The sequence below is a fragment of the Branchiostoma lanceolatum genome, chromosome 10 (assembly GCF_035083965.1).
Source record: "Branchiostoma lanceolatum isolate klBraLanc5 chromosome 10, klBraLanc5.hap2, whole genome shotgun sequence".
In the NCBI taxonomy this organism is placed as follows: domain Eukaryota; kingdom Metazoa; phylum Chordata; class Leptocardii; order Amphioxiformes; family Branchiostomatidae; genus Branchiostoma; species Branchiostoma lanceolatum.
The window spans coordinates 17983050-18002998 of NC_089731.1; the positions used below are offsets into that span (position 1 = coordinate 17983050).

Below are 19949 nucleotides of genomic sequence, written 5' to 3' on the forward strand. Positions count from 1 at the left end.
AGTGTTGTATAAAGTACGAAGTGCTGACGTAGGTACAAATTGACTGACATGCTTCATAATACTTATCGATCGTCTTAATTTTGCCAAGTACATCTTTGACATGGCCTTTCCAGTTCAGATGGTCTTCAATGTAAATACCTAGGTACTTATACATATTGCAGAAAGCTATGAGTTGACCATTAATAGTCACCCTAGGGTTGTTGCAGTTTCTTAGCCTTTTGTCCGTACCCAGTAGCATGCACTTACATTTCCCTTCATTCATTCATGGAAAGATAATTCACGGCGAACCATTGAGAGAACCTTTCGAGATCGGCTTGAAGGGCGGTCTCAATGTTCCTAACATCCTTGCTGCTGAAATAATGGCCGTATCGTCGGCATACATTGAAATTTCACTTTGGATACAGTTTGGCATATCATTTACATAAATAATGAATAACATTGGTCCTAAGATTGAACCTTGGGGTACGCCATACTTCACTGCATGAAAGTCAGAAATGGCCCATTAACTGCGGTACAATGCTTTCTACCGGAGAGGGGTCAAGGGGTCCATCCTGAACTCCGTACTTGAACATCGCACAAGCAGTCCGATACAAGTATACTGCAAAACTGTGGTTTCCTTATGTACAATGGTCTTGACACTGATGATTGTACAGAGCATTTGACACACTACTAAGCGGAGGGATCGTTTCATATATAATTCCAGCCGAGAAACATGGGGAGTAACGTTTCAACATCACCGGCTCTTAAACAAACAACTACTGTTCGCCGAGCGGCTATCCAACCACCAACAGCTAGTCACCAAGCGGCTGTACGTCAACCAGCAAATGCTGTTCCCCAAGTGGCTGTTCATCCAACAACTGCGGTTCCCCGAACGACTGTTCAACCGACATCTTCTGTTCAACCAGAACCTGTCAAGGAACGGCCTTCAGTCCTGAAGGAACTTGTGAATGCCTGTAAGGTTCCTCAGGGTAAGTGATGGTGGACACGTATACGTAAAAAAATGTCTTAAAAAATTGTCCGCGTTTGACGGTAGCAAACCCTTTAAAGGCAACCTAAGCAATATTACGGCGTTGAAAGCCATATTTTCAAAATAAATTTTTATGTGATTTCTATCCATAGTAAGTTTTAATAACACTAGCCAATTGCATATCGACCACCATGGATAAAAAATGCGATGTCGTTGAGTGGTGGGAACTCATTGAAAATCTGAGCACTTGGAGGCCAGCCATCATTTCAAATCTTCTGAACATGCACGATTCTGACCGATAAGTCCCGAATGCTTCCGGAGAAATAATCGCGTGGTCATGGCTCAATGTGCTCGGGTATTGTGACGTCACGCGGTCGTAAGTTATTGAAAATTGTCGACAGAAAACGGTTACGGCCGGAATCTGGGCTGATTTTTGGGTGGTACCAATAAATAAAATACTCCTTTTGCGGCTTGTTTCTGTGCTATTTTTAAATGCCCAAAGGATCTGTCTACCTTGTGTCTATTTACCATTCCTTCCCGAGCTTTGAGTATTCTAGTGGTATTACGTGTTTTTACAGAGTTCATGTCGGATGGGGCCGAGGTGTTCCTGACTCACACCGAGGGCATGCCTGTGTCTGCTGAGGTCTACTGGTCCGCCTTTCGGGACTTCGTGGAACTGCAGCTGCACATGGAGGGGCACGAGAACCTGCGAGTCATGAGAGGTAGTCTTTATTTTTTGTACAACAGTTTTCCTGGCGTCTTAATGACCACAAGGTTTGATAAGGATTGAAAGAACGACGAATTACATTTAAGATTCTACCAATATATTTGTATTATTAACAGCGAGTAGCTTATTATTGGAATGAGCAGAGCACGTAGACACTGTAGTTCAAAGTATACCGAATTTTTTTATGAAGGTGATGTCATTTGTTTTTGTTGATGCAATTTCCTTTGCTATTAGAGGCCAGGCCAACCAAAATCATGTTGTATGTTTTGTTACATCACCGTTTCCTTTGAGCATATTATTAGTTGTGTGTGCATTGAACTGATATCATTCCAATAGAATATTTGAACATGATATGTAGCACTCACAAATACCTGTGCCTGGTCTCAAAAATATGATATAGTCCCATCGCACTACAATAGTCAGGTCCAGGTCAGGACCTGCACCTGATCCTCTGGACCTGGACAGTACCTGGACCTGATTTTTGTACCGGTACGTATACCTACCCTTATCAACAAATGTGCATTCTGGCAAATAAATTATTCCATGGACAAGGAGTTGTCAAAGTGTTTTAACTGTAATAGCCAACACACAAAAAAAATGGACTTACCCAAATTTTCGACTGTACAGCACCAGTCTTTGTCAAGGAATGAACAATCCACCGCTGAGATGACGTCACTTTATGCAGATGAGACACGATACTCGTTGAGCAGTGGATCATAACTAAGTTGCAGAAAATCTGTGGCGCCCCCCCCCCCCCCCCCGTCTCTATTGAGGGATGGTTCTAAGGCCCTGATGTATATGGCTTCCTTGATCCCTCTTGCAAAGAAGTCCGGCTCAGTGTCCGAAATTTGGACTTTGTCCAGTGAGCCTGTATGACCATGTATCTCTATATGACTGTGCTTTGAAACTTCAGAGGTGGTTTTCTCTTTATTTAAATTCAGGCTATGGGGAGGTGGGCACGGTGGTCTCCTTCTACTACGACCCGACGGACCTGGCGGAGGGGCAGCGGGAGATGAAGCTGGTGGAGAAGGACGATTCCACTCGTACATGGAGGGTCCAGGAGGCTGCGCAGAACGATCTGTACAAGAGCTACGAGATGACGATAAAGGCAAGAGAAGTCAATATCATTAAAGTTTTTTGTTACGTTAGGAACCTATTTCCAGTTACTTTTTTAAAAATTGTCCTTGCGTCCGGCATGCCTGGTGCAGTTTGATGAGTGTCAGTTAGATAGTTGTGGATTGGGTTTGCAAGGTTTTATGCATGGGTGTTGAAACATTTAGGAGAACCAGTGGGAGGATTGCCGGGCAAATAACACGTACACGTCATGCCAAGATAGTATTGAAGACGAGTACCACTTTCTTATAACATGTCTTATATATAATGTTGAAAGACAAGTGCTTATGCAATCAACTACATGTAAGTCAAACATAACCCTACCTTACACAGATAGCGATACATTTAACGTACTTATGTCATGTCCAGATTCCATATCTATCCACCTAGGCCAATATATCTACCACGCTATGCAAAAACGAAACTGTACCATTCCTTAATGAGAACTGACAAATGTTAAGTCGCAAATTAGACTAGAAACACGCAACACAATGTCAGTATTAGCTATAGTTCCATGTAGTAATTACCGTAGATTACACGTGATGTAGCGTAATAGTAATTAGAAATTTTATTTGATAGATCTAGATTGTTACTACGTTATCTGTAAATTGCTATACATTATTACCTATACAATTAGCCTAGAACACAACTCTAAGTCTGTTTTAGTTCCATGTTGCAATTGCCGTAGATCACACTCGTCTGGATATAGTCTTATAGTAACTAGAAATATTCTTATATAGAACTAGATTGTTAACTATGTTATCTGTAAATTGCCATACATTGCCACTGATGCAATTGTTGTCCAATAAAATCATTCATCATTCATTCATAACAACATCTTCGTGTGTAAATTGCCAAGTCACGCATAAGTTGCAATCCCTAGGAGATGTTTCATTATGAAAATTAAATTGAAGCTGTAACTTGTAACTCATCTTTGCCTCATCAAATAATATTTTTTATTTCTTAGATTAAGGGGACCACCACAGCTAAGGTGACCATATCAGTCCGCTTTGTGTCCGCCATTAAAGACCCGAAGCAACGTCGTCAGGACATCGCCTACCACATGGTCAGTGGTACTCAGTATCTTGTGAAACGCGTACGTAGCAATCAAGATGTAGTTCTGAAACCCAGTCCGTTACGCTAGCTAAGAAGGAATCTAAACACTACAGATGCTATTTGTTTTGATCTTGACAACAACGTCTCTACATGCATGTATATTCAAGTGGGTTAGCTACATTCTAGAAGTTTGTGTGTTTTATTTCATCAGGTTCACCTTTTGGGGGCTCGCATCCGGGATGTTCTTAACTTCGTCGTTCGTGAAAAGATCGGAGGAAAGCACCGGTTTGAACTGGATGTTGGCTGCTCTCGCGAGAAAATATGGGGCATCGTAGGGAACTGGAATGACGTCACATGGATACGCGAGGCTACGGGTGAGTTCTAATACCACATAGAAGCTAAAAGCATGAAGTGATATCATGCACACGACTAGATTACGTGATAGATACCTGTGTTCCTTTTCTCATTTTAGGCACCGTTGTAAATGGGCTCCGCCGGACGATCCACTTCACCAAGGATCGTTCTCTGGATGTCCGTCTGGCCTGGGCTGACTCCAGCGACTACCTATTCGTGTATGAGGGAGACAACAGTCCGGACTTCCTGCACTGCAAGTACTACAGGGGCAGGGTAAGTCAGTTAAAATTCCCCCCAGTATAAGGCGTATAGGGTGGAGCCCATCTCCGTATCGTAGCCCTGGACCACACTGAGGTGCAATCACTGCAGGAGGGGGCTAAGTTATTATGGATGTCCCTGTAGCTCAATTGGTAGTGGCTTCGCAGTTGAGCCTCCTGTTTCCAATTAGTTGGATCCGGGAGACCCCGGATCGAATCCCGGGAAGGGTATCCTTGTCGGAGCTGCACCGTCTTTCGGAAGAGACGAAAAATGGGGGTCCAGTGTTCGAGGAGGTGCGTTACAACAGCCTCATTACTCACATGGGTACCTACTGACTGAAATGATACAACCTGGTGAAATATTATTATCTAAATCATACATTGTATCGGCGAGAGGTGGTGAATTTACACGCTTCGTATCTAATTAGTATTCCACTTACAGTAGAGATACAAACAGCAACGACAAAAAAATGGTTAGCATTCACTGTATTTTATAGAAATCTTTCTTGACACAACAAAAGTACAGCGACTCTCGTAAGGTCTACTAAATCTATACATATAACCAGTCATGTCGAGTCCAACGTATCATGTACACAATTGGATCTAAGGTCTAGACATTGTTTGATATATTGGCTTATTTATGTACAGTAAGGGTTATCTCCCTCTAAAATATAATTGAATCCATCTATCGAATGGGATGTATCAAATTCTTTTGAACAAACGGAGAGAAAGGTGAAAGCTTTGTCCGTTTATCATCATATCGTGAACATTTTATAATAAAGACACTTTCATCCTCCTTATATTTAGACAGAATGGACAAAACCTCTGGTCACGGGGAATCTTGTTTTATCTTCCGACTTCTACATTAAGTTTGTGACTGCAGATTCTTAACTTTGTAGTTGCTCTACGAAGTTCAAATTATGTATATTTGAGAGATACTTTTCTTGTCCGTAACCGTCCTTTGGCGCAAAATAACTGAATAGTTTTGCATTTTTTGAATACTACAGCATATAAGCATTGGCTGGGGGATGGGCGGACTGTGAGCACGTCCAGGCGGGTGACTGCCTCCCCGCCCCAGGCCCGGGTGCTGGGTTCTAGGTGCGCTTGATGTCAGACACAAACAGCTTCGTCCAGCTTCTAGGATCCGGGTGGATATAATCGGGATAGTAGATGCGTCTCTCCGGTGTCAGTTTTCATATTACACACTTCACAAACATTTTATAACTGAAGTTAAGATTCTACTCATGTAATGCTGTCGTAAATAGCCTGGATACCAGATCCTTCGCGCGATGCGAGGCGAAACCCCTTTTGGCCAGGGAAAGCCTAGTAGGGGATAGACTGGGCACCGGGTTTCTCTTTGCTGCCGATCTCTAATATCAATCGCGCTTAGGTAATTAGGGTCCGTGTACTATCTGTGGTGGCGGGGCAAGTTGCTTCCCCTGCCGAAGGATTAGCGACTGGAGCACGGTGGTCTGGTACCCAGGCTATGTCGTAAAGTGCGTCTCTGTAAACGTGAATTTTCCTCACAGCTGCAGTTCTTCGCCGTGAACCCCAACAAGGTCATGGTCGTGTACGACTGCTCCTTCCTCCCGGCTAAGGACGTCCCTGTGGAGGACTTCACGAAATGGTTCGTCCCAGCTATCGGCAGCAGGATCGAGTGGCTTAAGGTGGCGAACAAATCCAGTCTTCTTACCTCACTTTGCTCTATGGAAAGAACAAATCATCCTGCATAAAATAACCATATAAAGTGTGTCTTTCAACAGCACATAACAATAAGTGAATACAAAACCTATCGATACCTATATCCACATGTAAATCAATTACTCACTCACTCAATCAATCAGCATGCATATTCATTTATTTTTCTATCTCTCTCCCTACATATGTAGTATTTAGTTCTTTATTCTCTCTCTCTTTCTCTACTATGTAACTTTGACTATGTTTAATTTGATTTATTAAAGAGATACCTTCAGGTCAGATCAATACTTACTACCTCTTTAGGACACCTTTGGCGAATCGAAGCCTACCAAAAAGGAATCAGCGAAGGGCACGAGACCTCCAGTGTTCACAAAGGGGGCGTACGCCACAGTCGCCCGCGGCACCGTCAGGGGACCTGTGGAGGACGTGTGGAAGGTCTTCCGGCCTTTTGGACGGGTTGGTCAATGTTGACATTCTTGTTGCCCTTTGTTATTCTTAGACCCAAATAATCTGTTATTCACTATTAGTATGTTTTGCACTGCATAGGCAAGGATTGGGATGTGTTATGTAAACATATAAAATGATGATTATACGTATTTCATTTACTACCGTGTCGTTACAAAGTCTTACCTCAAGATTTTCTTCTTTGTACTTGATGTCTTACTTTCACATTAAGTTTTATTTTGGCGGATTCAATTCAAAACAGAAATACATAAATCGTTATTCTTTACACAAGCTGATGATTTTTTGAAATGACGACCGGATCATGAAACCTAAGATTCCCTTTTCAAAATAGGTTGAAATGATTTAATTGTCCTTCCTACAGGACTGTATGGAGTACTGGAAGATCTATGACAGCATGGAGATCGAGGCACCCGGAAATGACGTGAAAGGCTGTATCCGGTCTTTCGTGACATCCAAAACGAGGAGTAAAATCAGGGAGAGGCTGGAATGGAGGGACGACAAAAAACACGTTGAAGTGAGTCCACCGCATTAATTTTTGCATTTCATTGTAAAATTCGAAGATTTTTTTTATATAAGATCACCACTGAATTCCAACAATTGCTTCATTACCTTTGAGTCGTTTGAAAGTAAAGTTTTATTCCAAAATCTACAATTCACTCACCTGCTAACGGTTCGAGAACTTGCCAGCTGCCAACATTAGGGTGTAATGTATCATGACGAGCGGTAACAAACTAATCTATGTCCGTGAATAGTTTCTTCAGGTTGGTAAGTCACTGAATAAAAAGACTTTTTTTTACACAACCAAGAGATTTATTCCACAGACTTTTCGGTGACCATATGTCACCTTCTTAATCTTGGATTAAGGAGGCTGTATGGATCAGGAAATCCACTACAGTCATGAACCATTATGAGGGGGGATATGGACTCAGTCAGGTTTGGGACCGCATCCTTAAGAAATAGATAATAATCGTTGCATTGTTTTTTAATAGATAGTTGTGTATGTGTTACATTTCTGTACGTTTGGGACCGCATAGTGATGTCATCCCCTGTAATTGTACATATGTAAATACGATGCGCTTGGGATTGCATCTCATTAATACGTATAAGCAGCAACACCTGTGCTGCATTGCTATGTGAACCAATCAGAATTGCCTTGAAGAAGGTGACATATGGTCACCGAAACTTCGGTGGAATAAATCTCTTGGTTGTGTAAAAAATTTCATTCAAACTATTTACGTTTGAGACCACATTTTATCAGCCATTTTTCCTTTCAAGGAAATCAATAGCAGAGTTCATTACCCCTTCTGGAATGCAGCGGAGAATCAATTAACCATCGCAAGATGTTGAGATTGTGATTGGTGACGAATGGAAAACGGTTCTTTCACTGTTAAAGACCCCAGGAAAACTATATAAAGGCCAGATAATGTAAACTATAGACTTGAGTATGCTACTGGCATCCGTACAGGTCACATCACTGGAGGCCTGGCTGAGGCAGTTTACCAAGTACAAGTCACTCTCTAAATGTTTGAAATAACAACAGATATTATAAATCAAAGTATGGCTACACATAAAGAAGATACCTTAAAGGACACCTAGTTATGACACTCAAGTTCTGATAACAATGGCTTGTGACTCAGTTTCAGACATCGGCTGGCAGTTATGTGTACAGCTCTACAGAGCCCCAGTCTATACTGGTTTCTTAGACTACAAGTAGACACCAAAATTGCAAGTCATATTTCTAGACACACAACTGCCAAACATACTGTTCAAGTGGGAAATGTAGATACAATTAGAGCGCTGAAATCGCTGTGTGCTATATTCTACAATAGTTCGATCGGTATGTAGAATGTTATTTTTTCTTACCACCTAAGACCTGCGATTTCCCAAACAGATCTACAGCCTCCTGACTATGGAACCTCCACCTCCGGTTGCCATGGACAACGTGTACACAACCATCACTATGACAGAACGTAAGTAAAGGAACAATTGGGTGTATTGTTATAGATAGAATTAGGTACAGCGCTGGATTTGAGTTGGGGTATGCCTAAACACCTCACCCGACCTCATCCGACCTCACCCGACCTCATCCGAGTCTAAAATGCAGTGAATACGGAGCAGGGACATTATTTGATGTTCTGGATACGTTAAATATGCAATTATAAATGCAAAACAAGCATCAAACTTGAAGTATTTACCATTTTTTATAGGTAACGGGAGGTCAAGACGGCCGGCGCAATGAATACACACTACGTGCGTGTATTCGAGGCTGAAAAACACTTTGAGTACAGTTATTGTGTACAGATACTGTGTACAGTTATTGTGTACAGTTGCTATGAGTGGTATGTGATGAAAATGTAATTAGTACCCACCGTCTTATCGTCCTGTCGAACAAAATAAATAAAAAAGGTATGAAGAACTTCCCCATGCAGACCCCAACAGTGGCATGATCCAATATGGCGGCCAGAAATCTTCTATCTCGGAAACGAGCGGAGTAACTTATAAAAACTGGTAAATACTTAGTGTTTGCTGCTTGTTTTGCATTCATAATTGCATAATTAACGTATCCAGAACGTCAAATAATGTCCCTGCCCGGCATACACTGCATTTTAGACTCGGGTGAGGTCGGATGAGGTCGGGTGAGGTGTTTAGGCATACCGTTTGAGGGTCTTTTGTTCTAATTACATTAAAGCTGTCTGATACGATAATGCTAGAAATTTTGAATAAATGAGGACTCAATTGTACATATCATCTTCCCACTGGGTTAAGGACAGATCACAGCGAAACAAAAGTTTACAGATGCATGTATAATTTGTCAAGCTAGTACAAGAAATGAAATGTATTAAGTGAGATTAACTACTCCTCGCTTCTTTGCGGAAAACGGTTACCGATATCTAATTGAAATGTTTTTGGGTATATGACTACATTGCTGCGCATATAATGTTTTTTTCAGTTGGAGAGAAGGAGACCGAGGTCAGGTTCGAGTGCAACTTTGACGTCAGCACGTCGCTAGCCGTGTCCCGTATCCAGGACAACCAGAAGGGAGCCTACATGGCGTGCATCAACGGACTCCAGCAGCTCTTCCACTCCGAGGTCGGGACGCTAGAGGTCGTTGTTGGGAGTGCCGCTGATCTGGCGCGGACTGACGGCTGGTGTATGCATCATATATTCTAACCTCTGTCCTAATAACCATCGTAACTAATGTAAAGCTGTGTGCATTATATGGCCATTTTACTTATAAACTTGCTGTTGTTGTTGTTCACCTTGTTGTGCTCAGTTAGTTGAATAGGGGTCAGCATGTTTCCTTTCCTATATCATTCGAGGAAAGGGTTGCATTGATATCATTGTCATCATAACGCTGTATCACGCCCCCTTCATTAAACAAGGGTGCACCCGTGTGTAAAATCATTTTACCTTACCTACAATCATCACACACACACACACACACACACACACACACACACACACACACACACACACACACAAACACACACACACACACACACACACACACACGCTTCTAGCAAGAGGTATTTTTGCAATTATTACCTAGCTTGGGACTGCACCACTCTGAACGCCGGACTGTACGGCCTACGACCTATTGGCCAGATGCAGACAGTCATTTACTTATTTTAAGCTAAATGTTCTGCCACCTCTAAACTGTACATCCTGTCACGCAAATAAGTCTTGCCTTTTGGTGTCACCTTAGTGCCACTCTCTCACTTACCCTACTCTACTGACAATGCATTCTACTACTTAAAAAAACAACATAACAAACAAAAGTGCCGTACTTCCAGACAATAACATTTTAATTCTTTTCCCTTTTTTTACGATAGAGATGACGGGTATCTGTTGTAGACAACATGTATATGAATATATTGTGAATGAAAGAGATGTGAGAGAGAGAGAGAATTTTACGAGCTCCAAAATCATTGTTTTAATACAGGCGATGCTGATCCTTACATTGTTCTTGCCGTGAACGATGGGAAGCCTGTGACTACAAAGATCTGCCGTGCTACCCAGAATCCAAGCTGGGATGAGCGGTTTGAGCTTTCTGTGACATCCCGCAGTAGAAATGTCTTCTTCACACTCATGTAAGCTCTCCTTTTGCTTTTACAATTCATTGCCCAGTTTGTGTACTGCTGATCTTATTACCTTCGCCGAGAAGGTTACATTATCGGTCACACCAGCTGTGGAGTGGGTCTGTATGTATGTCAAGAGCATAACTCGCGAAAACTTTGATGGATCTTCGTAATTTTTAGTAGGTCAGTAGCAGTTGTGAAAACAAAGGTCAAGTTCAAAACTGGCTTACCTGGCATTTTCTTACAGTGCTGCAGCGGACTTTTCATGTTTGTGTATTTGTATGCAGACAACATAACTCGAGGAACTGTTGATGGATCTGCATGATTTTGGTGGGTACGTAAAGATTGTAAAAGCAGCGGTCAAGTCCAAAAATGGGTCACCTGGCATTTTTCTGCGGTACTGCACCGGGCTGTGTATGTATGCGTATTTGTTTGTAGACATGATAACTCAAGGAGCTGTTGATGGTTGTGCATCAAATTCAGTGGATGGGTAGGTTTCGTATAGGGGAAGGTCAAGTTCGATGATGGGCCTCCTAGTTGTACATGTCTTGCAACACTGCATAGCCGAGAAGATAAATTTCCACACTCATCAATGCACTGTAACAGAATAACTGAGACGCATTGTACCAAGGATCGCCTTTGTACGCCGTGCTATTTAAGCATGACACATATCATTTCTATCGCTCTGAGATGCATCATAGCAAGACATTAGGTAAAAAAAAACTCGTCAGGTAAGACCAGCCTTAGAGGAATACAATCACTGAACAATATCGTGTTAGCGAATAACTAGTCTAGACGGTGATATGATTGACGAGCCATATATATTATATTAAAGTTTAGTTAAAATCCTCCCACACCATAAGGTGTATAGGGCGGTGCCCATCTCCGTTTCATAGCTCTGGGCCTCACTGTGGTGCAATCACTGCAGCAGGGGGCTAGTCCACTGGCAGTGGAGTGTGTTTAACTTCCATGCCGTTTCAGAAGTATGTACTATTCTTATAAAGTCTTTGGTATGACTCAAAGCGGTTTGAACCCGGGCCTTCTGGTCCAAGTAATTTGAACCAGATGTGGCAAGTAACAGAAGCGCAGATCACTACGCCACAGGGACACCCCTATACATATTATATATAATACATTTTTATTGAAAGGGACCGAGACACGGTAGGGCAGGACGACATCATGGGTACCGCTAACGTCAACCTGGACGAGCTGACGTCTGGCAAGGAGAAGAAGATGGCTCTGGACGTGCAACAGGGAGGAGGGACGCTGAACGTCCGGCTGTACCTGAAAATGCACGAGAAACCCAAGGTCATTAAGGAGGGGGACAAACTTGTCAAGCAGATCAGCCTGCCCTTCATGGCGCCGGTCTTCCAAAGCGAACTGGAGGTCATCAGGAACGAGTTCACCAGCCTCATTACGTCATTCCTTGGAAAAGGTATCTTATCCAAATAAGAATTGACAATAGTAATATTTTGATCTTTTAAAGCATATCTTAACAATAGTTTACCTAAAAATAGTACATGTGGCATGTTTTAAGAAAAATGCCACTTTTAGGTTTCAAATTAGTAAATGATCTAAATTGATAAATAAGTAGACTTGATATAATATTGATAGATAGATTAGATAGATAGATAGATAGATTCATAGATAGATAAATAGATAGATAGATATATATAGATAGATAGATAGATAGATAGATAGATAGATAGATGGATAGATATGGATATATAGATATTATATACATTCGTTTATGAAATATCTATCTACCTATATATGCGTCTTTGTGGATCTGTATTTTCGTTGTAACACAACTATCAGTTTCCGGGAGACGGGCGATGATGAAGTATGACTTACCAGATACTGTTATCCCAAAAGGCCAAAAGTACGAACTGGAGAAAACCAAACGGCTCCGGAGCCATCCTGATGTTCCTCTAGAGGAGATGCCGGCAGCCTGTGTCCCCATGCCCACCGCAGAGATGTTCACCCCGGTTAAAACTGGCCGACTGATGCAACGTCTCATGGAGTTTATCGGGTCCCAGGTCCTTTAATCTACATTAAGCATTCTGAGTATCATTAAAATAGACACTTGAAGCTTTTTTCTTAGACAATTGAAACTGGCATACAATCGAATTTAATACTAACTGGTTCAATAAACATTTAAACTTTTTGTACTTTGTTTGATAAGGAGAGAACAAGCGATGCATTACAGTATTTGAGCTTTTTTAAACGTAAGGATTCAAATAAGGCAATACTTTTTTTGTATTTGTAATGGGGGGGGGGGCTACAAAACACATTTGAAAGTACAGTAGAACACAACACATGTAGATTCTTTACTACTAAGCAATACTTAATCACGTAATACTTGGACATAGGGGCTCCCGTGTCCGACACATGAGACAGTTAGTTTGGCCCAGCAGGCTCGGTCAGCAGACTCCTTACATCCTTCCAGCTCGTGTGAACTGCTTTCCTACACTCAATGTTAATTGACAAATTGTACTGTGTGCTTTTTAACGCAGGCCCAGATCATGGTCCGTCTGGCGCAAGTCAAGGGAATCTGGGATCCATGGAAGGCCAACTTCAGCGGCTACCTTCCTGCTAACGAGAGGCTGATTGAAGAATGGCAGAGTGACGCGGAGTTCTGCCGGCAGTATCTTCAGGGTTCGTACGATTAGTTTACATGCATCAATCGTGAAAATTAGGGGTGGGTAACGGTACCGGTACAAAACCGGTATTTCTTTAAAAAAAACGGTCCGTAAAAAATCAGTAGACCGTCCTATGGACCGATTAGAAAATTCATAGTACCAGGCTACCAGCAGGCGGCCACATAACTGGTCTGAGAAAATACAAAACAGAGTCGTTTTCGAAGACGTTAGCTGTGAATCATATCTAGAAACACTTAAAGGATGAGTAAACAGACGGCGAGGAGAGTATAGTTGTAATTTTGAAACAAAGTGCAAACCTAAGAAATTATATCGTTCCAGACATGACGTTTGGAGACGTTTACGTGTGCCTCGCTCTCCAAAATATGATTACTGTGACACTACTATAATCAGGTACAGGTACAGGTACAGGTCCGTACCTGGACCTGACCCTCTGGAACTGGACGAGACCTGAATTTTTTGTACCGGTACCCACCCCTAGTGAAAATGTATCTTTTTACGACAAAAAATGTGTTGGTATTTTTTTATATTACCTAAGATTGTATCACCCCATTACCTATGTACTTGTGGAATCTTTATTTTTCAACCTTTTATTTCTCATGCTTTCCTCTAAATTTTGTCTCAAAAAGTCTATTCTAATAAAGTCATACACATACAATTAGCTGTAAAGGACCTACAGTTTTCTCAGTTTTAAAATACTGTGATATCATGTCCAACTTCAGGCATCAACCCCATGCTGGTGACCGTGTGTAAGGACCAGAGCCGGATCCCAGCAGAAATGCTCGGTCTGAAAGGACAAGGCAAGACCACCCTGCAGCTCATGGAAGAGAACAGGCTCTTCATCGTGGACTACGCACCCATGCTCGGTGTTCCTGCTACTCCGGGCAAATTCTTCTACGCGCCCATTCTGCTCATGTACAATGAAGAACTCCAAGATGGGATGACTGGTCTCAATCTGCTGGGTATCCAACTCACAAGAAATAAGGGTACGGTTCAGGTTCACTTTGCACATCTGTCTATCTTGCTATCGAAAGATTCCTTTTTTCTGCACTTGTAAACTCGTTGCCATTGCGACATTTATCAAGATTACTCGGTAACAATGTGCATGAGTCAACAAGACAGATTTTTTAAGTTTCTTTAGATATATATCCTGCTTTCCTTAAAACTAAACCTACGCTTGTAAATGTAAAGCATTAGCGTTTCATCTTGTAATCCCTAGGTAAGAATGAGGTGTACTCACCAGAGACGGCCAAGACCCACCCCAACAAGTACATGTTCGCCAAGATGCACGTGGTGTCAGCTGACAACAACGTGCACCAGTTCCTGTACCATCTGGGCTACACTCATCTCGCCATGGAGCCGATCGCGGTGTCCCTGCACACCCACCTGCCACCAGACCACCCCATCCACCGCCTGCTGCTGCCGCACTTCAAGGACACCATCGGCATCAACTACCTGGCCCGCCACTCCCTCGTCTCCAGGATCTTCCCAATCACCGACCCGATGTTCGCTACTTCCACCGTGGGAGGGCTCGTCATGTTCATCAATGAGTGGCGCAAATACAACTTCATGGACATGGCGTAAGTTTTTTTAAATATTTTATATTAACGTTCTTAAGGCTCTTGAATGAAGGTGCACCTAGAGCTTAATCTACGAAGGGACCTACCTATAACATCCCCCCCCCCCCAATCATGTTGTAAGTGTACGTGTGTCTCAAATATGTTGTCGAGTATTTTTACCTCTATGAAATGTCATGGATGTTATATTTTCAGCAGCGTGTGTATGTCTGTGTGTCTGTCTGTCTGTAAACAAGATAACTCAAGAACAGCTTGATGGATTGCTTTCATCTTAAGTGTGTTAGTAGGGTGTGACAAAAACTGTTACAGATAAAATTTTGGGCCTCCTAGCGGCTTCCAATGGTATTGCAGCGGAACTTGATATCTCGTGTTCTGGACATGGTATGGTCACGAAGGAAAAGATACCAAACATGCAAATAAGGATCTGATTCGCATAATTAGTACAAAATGATGGGAATCTTATACTCGTGATATGTATAAGTAGGTTGAAAGTGAACATCAGCATGTATGAATTATGTAAATGTGTGAGTCATTTGCATTAGATTTACAAAAGTCCTGAACATGTCATGGGGGGATGAGGTCGCCGAACTCTAGTTATCAGTGCAATAGAGATGATGTAATAAACCGTGCAAACAATTGAATTGAATCATGTAATTGATAATGCACAATTTAGTCAACATCTTTTACCCTAACGACAGTTTTCCTGAGGAGCTGAAACGTCGTGGTTTTGACGAAGCTGGTTCTGATGGTTTGAAAAACTACCTTTACCGTGACGACGGCTTCAAACTTTGGAACATCTACAAGACGTACGTGACGGGGATGGTTGACCAGGCGTACGCAGGTGACCAGGCTGTGGCAGCTGACAAAGGTTCGTAAAAATTAAAATTCAACAAAGGATTTGATGATTGGATCGAAAAGTAGACGACGTTTTTTTTTTTTTTTCATTCAGACCAAAATTGATCTGTTTTCTTTCTTCTGTGTGTTTTTCTCCTTTGCGTACGCATAGGACGACCACCAATGAATAGATGGGTTACATCTTTCTTTCAAACCACAGCACTGCAGGCGTTTTGCCAGATGGCTGAAGGTCCCGGACAGCTTCACGGATTTCCTCGCGAGATTTCAACCAAACAGCTGCTAATCGACTGCCTGACCAACATCATCTTCAACGTGAGCGCGCAGCACTCCGCCATCAACTTCCCGCAGTACGACTACTACTCCTTCATACCTAACAGGTACACAATTTTATAGAAGTTTTATTGCAAGTTCAGGCCCGTGGGCTAATTGCAAATACATAGTATAAACATAGGGAAAAACATACATGTGTCAATGAACTGTGACTGACTTTGTTGTAACAATAGGCTACTAATACTAAATACGACTTTTGGCTATATCTAAACAAGCTGGGTTTGACTTCTTTTTTTGGAGGCAATGGAAGACGAAAGTCCCACTGTTTCTAGAATTTGTGGGTTCTGTGAATTCAAGAGAAAAGTAGCTTTTTGTTCATCCATGAAAGTGTTAAAGTAGGGGTATTTCGTGATAACTTGTTTAAACACTTCGGTCCTTTTGTCATGGTTAAGTGGACAATTGGAAATAAAATGGGTTTCGTCTTCCACCGCTTTGGACGTACAGTATTTACAATGCTAAACTTTATTCCAACACTAAGGTATTCACGATTCAAATTTTCAACGACCACTGTCGCCTTCTTCAGTATCAATAATGACCAATCACTTCCGAAGTTAAACTCGCGAGAGCTGCAAACATGTGACTTTATTGACACGTGTCTTTACGGGTACGTGACGTCAGCAATTGGTGAAATTTATATCGCCCAATTGATCCTGAATGTGGCAACAGTGGTCGTTGAAAATTTGATCCGTGAATATACCTTAGTGTTGGAAGAAAGTTCAGCAATGCATTATGATTACTACCAAGACAGATGAGCTTTCATCATAGGTACTCAATTTGTTTTTGCGAGTTAATTATCTTGGTTGATCCTTTATCTAAATTGATCATCGTGAAAATGAAAAGAGAGCGTAAAATGAAATTCCCCTCTTCCTACATTAACTTTCTATCGTTTCTTCAATTAATATCAAAAGATTACCAAATATCAAGACTCGTGCCATTCAGAAGCCGATGGATTAATGTAATTCTTTCTTGGCATTTTACGACGTGAGAACCACAACCACGTTACCACAGAACAATTTTACTGACAGAGGAGTCCTTCGTATATAATACATTGGGAATGGGAAATATATCAAAGAATGTCTAGACGTTAGAAACTCCTCCAATGATTGTAAAATCCCATTGTCATCCCATACTACTACACCATATTGTATAAGATAGATTGATTAGCCTAATAGAATGTTATCTATGTACCAGTGAATGCCATACTTTGTACCTTGTACAATTGCTGTGCAATAAAGTTATTCTATAATAGTGACCAGTAAACTATGAAAAACACATGGGGTTCTCTGGTATTCATGAACACAACACACTTCTCCCAGGCCGGCACAGCTGTCGGCACCAATGCCTGACGGACCGAATGACATGTTGGAGTCCGCTCTACTTGATGCCCTACCCAATGAAATGAACACGGGTCTTCAGGTCCTACTGTCGTACATGCTGTCTATGCCGTCACAGACTGCTATCACCGGGGTAAGATTGTGCTATGCAACAATAAGATCAACATCATTTCACATTATATCGTTGTATTAGTTAAAAACTTTTTTTTTTTTTTTTGAACGTTTTATCTGCTTGATTCAGCCTACCAGCTGAGTTTATAGTGGCGATGCATTATACGGTAACTTACAACATCGATGCATTATACGGTAACTTTATATCTTATGGTTTCTTGTTCTAATCAACCGCAAACGATGTGTTCTTTAGAACAAAAAAAAATGTTAGTATTTTGAATAATTTGCTTCACGGTCTTGTTATGGTTTTTGTTATTACGTGAACCTCCACGGAGATGTGGTTTCCATATCATCTTTCCGTTTCAGTTTCAGTTTAATTGATAACAACATGCATGTAAATGTAACAAATGTACAAAGCCACATAAAATATGTTGAAACTTACAGTAAAATTGCTCTAAGGATACAGAGGACATTAGAGTTAAAAACAACTACAGCAATCAATATAAGTTATATCTTCATTATAACCTATACAATTTGAACTATGGACGTTCGTGGTCTTCATCAAAATTTGCTGGGAACCGATCAAAAACCATGACAATATAAAAGCTCGCAACAGCTAGAGATGGTTCTTGGACAATAACTTCAGAGCACGCTGCATGAAAGATAGTTCATGTCGCTTAGTTTTGCTTAGTGAGGGGAGGACCTGTGCAAATCTTTTTGTTGTACCCACCATCTTCGGTGATTAGTTTGTATATCATTTCTTTGCCTATGCATAGACATTGCACGTGATCTAACTAAACAAATTATACTTTTTTCAGGTGGATGCCATGAAGGATGTGTACCCAGATGTCCATGAGAAGTTCAACAAGCAGCTCGTGGACCTCTCCAAGGAGATCAAGTCTCGTAACGACCAGCTGAAGGCGGAAGGAAAGGTCCCCTACACCTATTTGGATCCTGAGAACGTTGCCATGAGCATTGACATCTAGTTATGATAATAACTTTATTGCACAACAATTGTACAGGGTACAAAGTATGGCATTCAATGGCACATAGATAACATTCTATTAGGCTAAACAGTCTATCTTATACAATATGGTGTAGTAGTATGGGATGACAATGGAATTTTACAATCATTAGAGGACCATGCAGGGGTTGTCACATGTCATTATGTACTTAAATTTGCTATTCAAGTCCATTGAGATACATCCTGCTAAATCCGACGATAGCATTGAGTATAGTAAATTACGTATATCAAAATATTTGGGACATACAATCAAAAAGTGAATACCTCTGGACAAAATGGACAAACACTCTGGTCGATAGGAAGTTTTTGAAATCTCCCCGTTTCTATACTTAATTTATGACAGCCAATTCTGAGTTTTGTGATTGCCCTACGTACGTCAAGGCTCTTAATGTTTGAAAGGTAATTTTCTTGCTTATAATTCTTGTTTAAGGTAGAAAGAATACTTGTCAGCTGAATGACAACTACTACAACTTTAACATAACGATATGCTTTGCAAAACGGTGATAACGCATTACAGTTCTGTTCGGCACCGGAGGCAAAAGAAATGCTTCTGAATAGAATTTCTTGTGTTGATATTATCAAGATCTGATTGCACGAAAAAAGAAAAAAAGAAAATGATCTCACTCTAAGCTCTAAAGAAGATGTTTGTAAACGCCATGTTCTCGTTTCTGTAGGAACAGAATGACTTTAATGATTACCAGTTACTCTCCATGAGCGTTGCTAGAATTCAGGCATTGGATTTTTAGCAGCTTTTTTTTCAACTACCATAATGTATTGTTACATTAAAAGCACAAACATGATTTCAATTGTTCAACCAATACGAAGCTCTGACAGATTGCTATATTATCATAACATGACATAACATGACATGACGTTATAGTTTCACAGAGTGTTATGCCAGTAAACTCATTTTTTGCCAGGAAATTTGTCATGCATTTTTGAGTCTGAAAAATTAATGATAGACAACAATTAATTTTGAATATGTCATAAGGGAGGAATAAAATTGGCTTAAAATTCGAGTTGCGAAATCTTGTTTACGTAGAATAAATATCAATCGGTGTTAGCGTTTACGTGACATGAAATAACGGTGGATGGAAAAATATTCGCCCTTTTAGAACAAGCTACTAGAATGCCGGTACTGTATTTTGAACATGTAACATTTCTTTTCTTACGTCAAGAGCTATCTGTCACAAACTATCAATATAATGGTATCTCAAGAAACCAATATCGAGAAAAGAAATTCCGTTGCAGTACCAAGCAAGCAACAGACCATTCAAGATAGACCTACCGCCATACTAGATATCATTACAATCCATCGATATCTCCTTCAATTATACAGGCC

The 19949-nt window shown here is 41.1% G+C and overlaps 2 protein-coding genes across 2 annotated transcripts; both read left to right on the forward strand.

Annotated features, from left to right (window-relative positions):
* Positions 1–6098: 6098 nt before the first annotated feature.
* Positions 6099–9808, forward strand: LOC136443033 (uncharacterized). Its single transcript, XM_066440083.1, has 5 exons — positions 6099–6131; positions 6476–6628; positions 6999–7151; positions 8529–8607; positions 9588–9808. Exons 1-5 carry the CDS (start codon positions 6099–6101, stop codon positions 9806–9808), a joined length of 639 nt encoding a protein of 212 aa, XP_066296180.1.
* Positions 9809–11895: 2087 nt separating this feature from the next.
* Positions 11896–19626, forward strand: LOC136443034 (polyunsaturated fatty acid 5-lipoxygenase-like). Its single transcript, XM_066440084.1, has 9 exons — positions 11896–12151; positions 12592–12755; positions 13233–13374; positions 14099–14362; positions 14596–14956; positions 15652–15821; positions 16008–16185; positions 17455–17605; positions 18402–19626. The coding sequence occupies exons 1-9, from the start codon at positions 11896–11898 to the stop codon at positions 18567–18569; spliced, it is 1854 nt and encodes a 617-aa protein (XP_066296181.1). The 3' UTR covers positions 18570–19626.
* Positions 19627–19949: the final 323 nt, after the last annotated feature.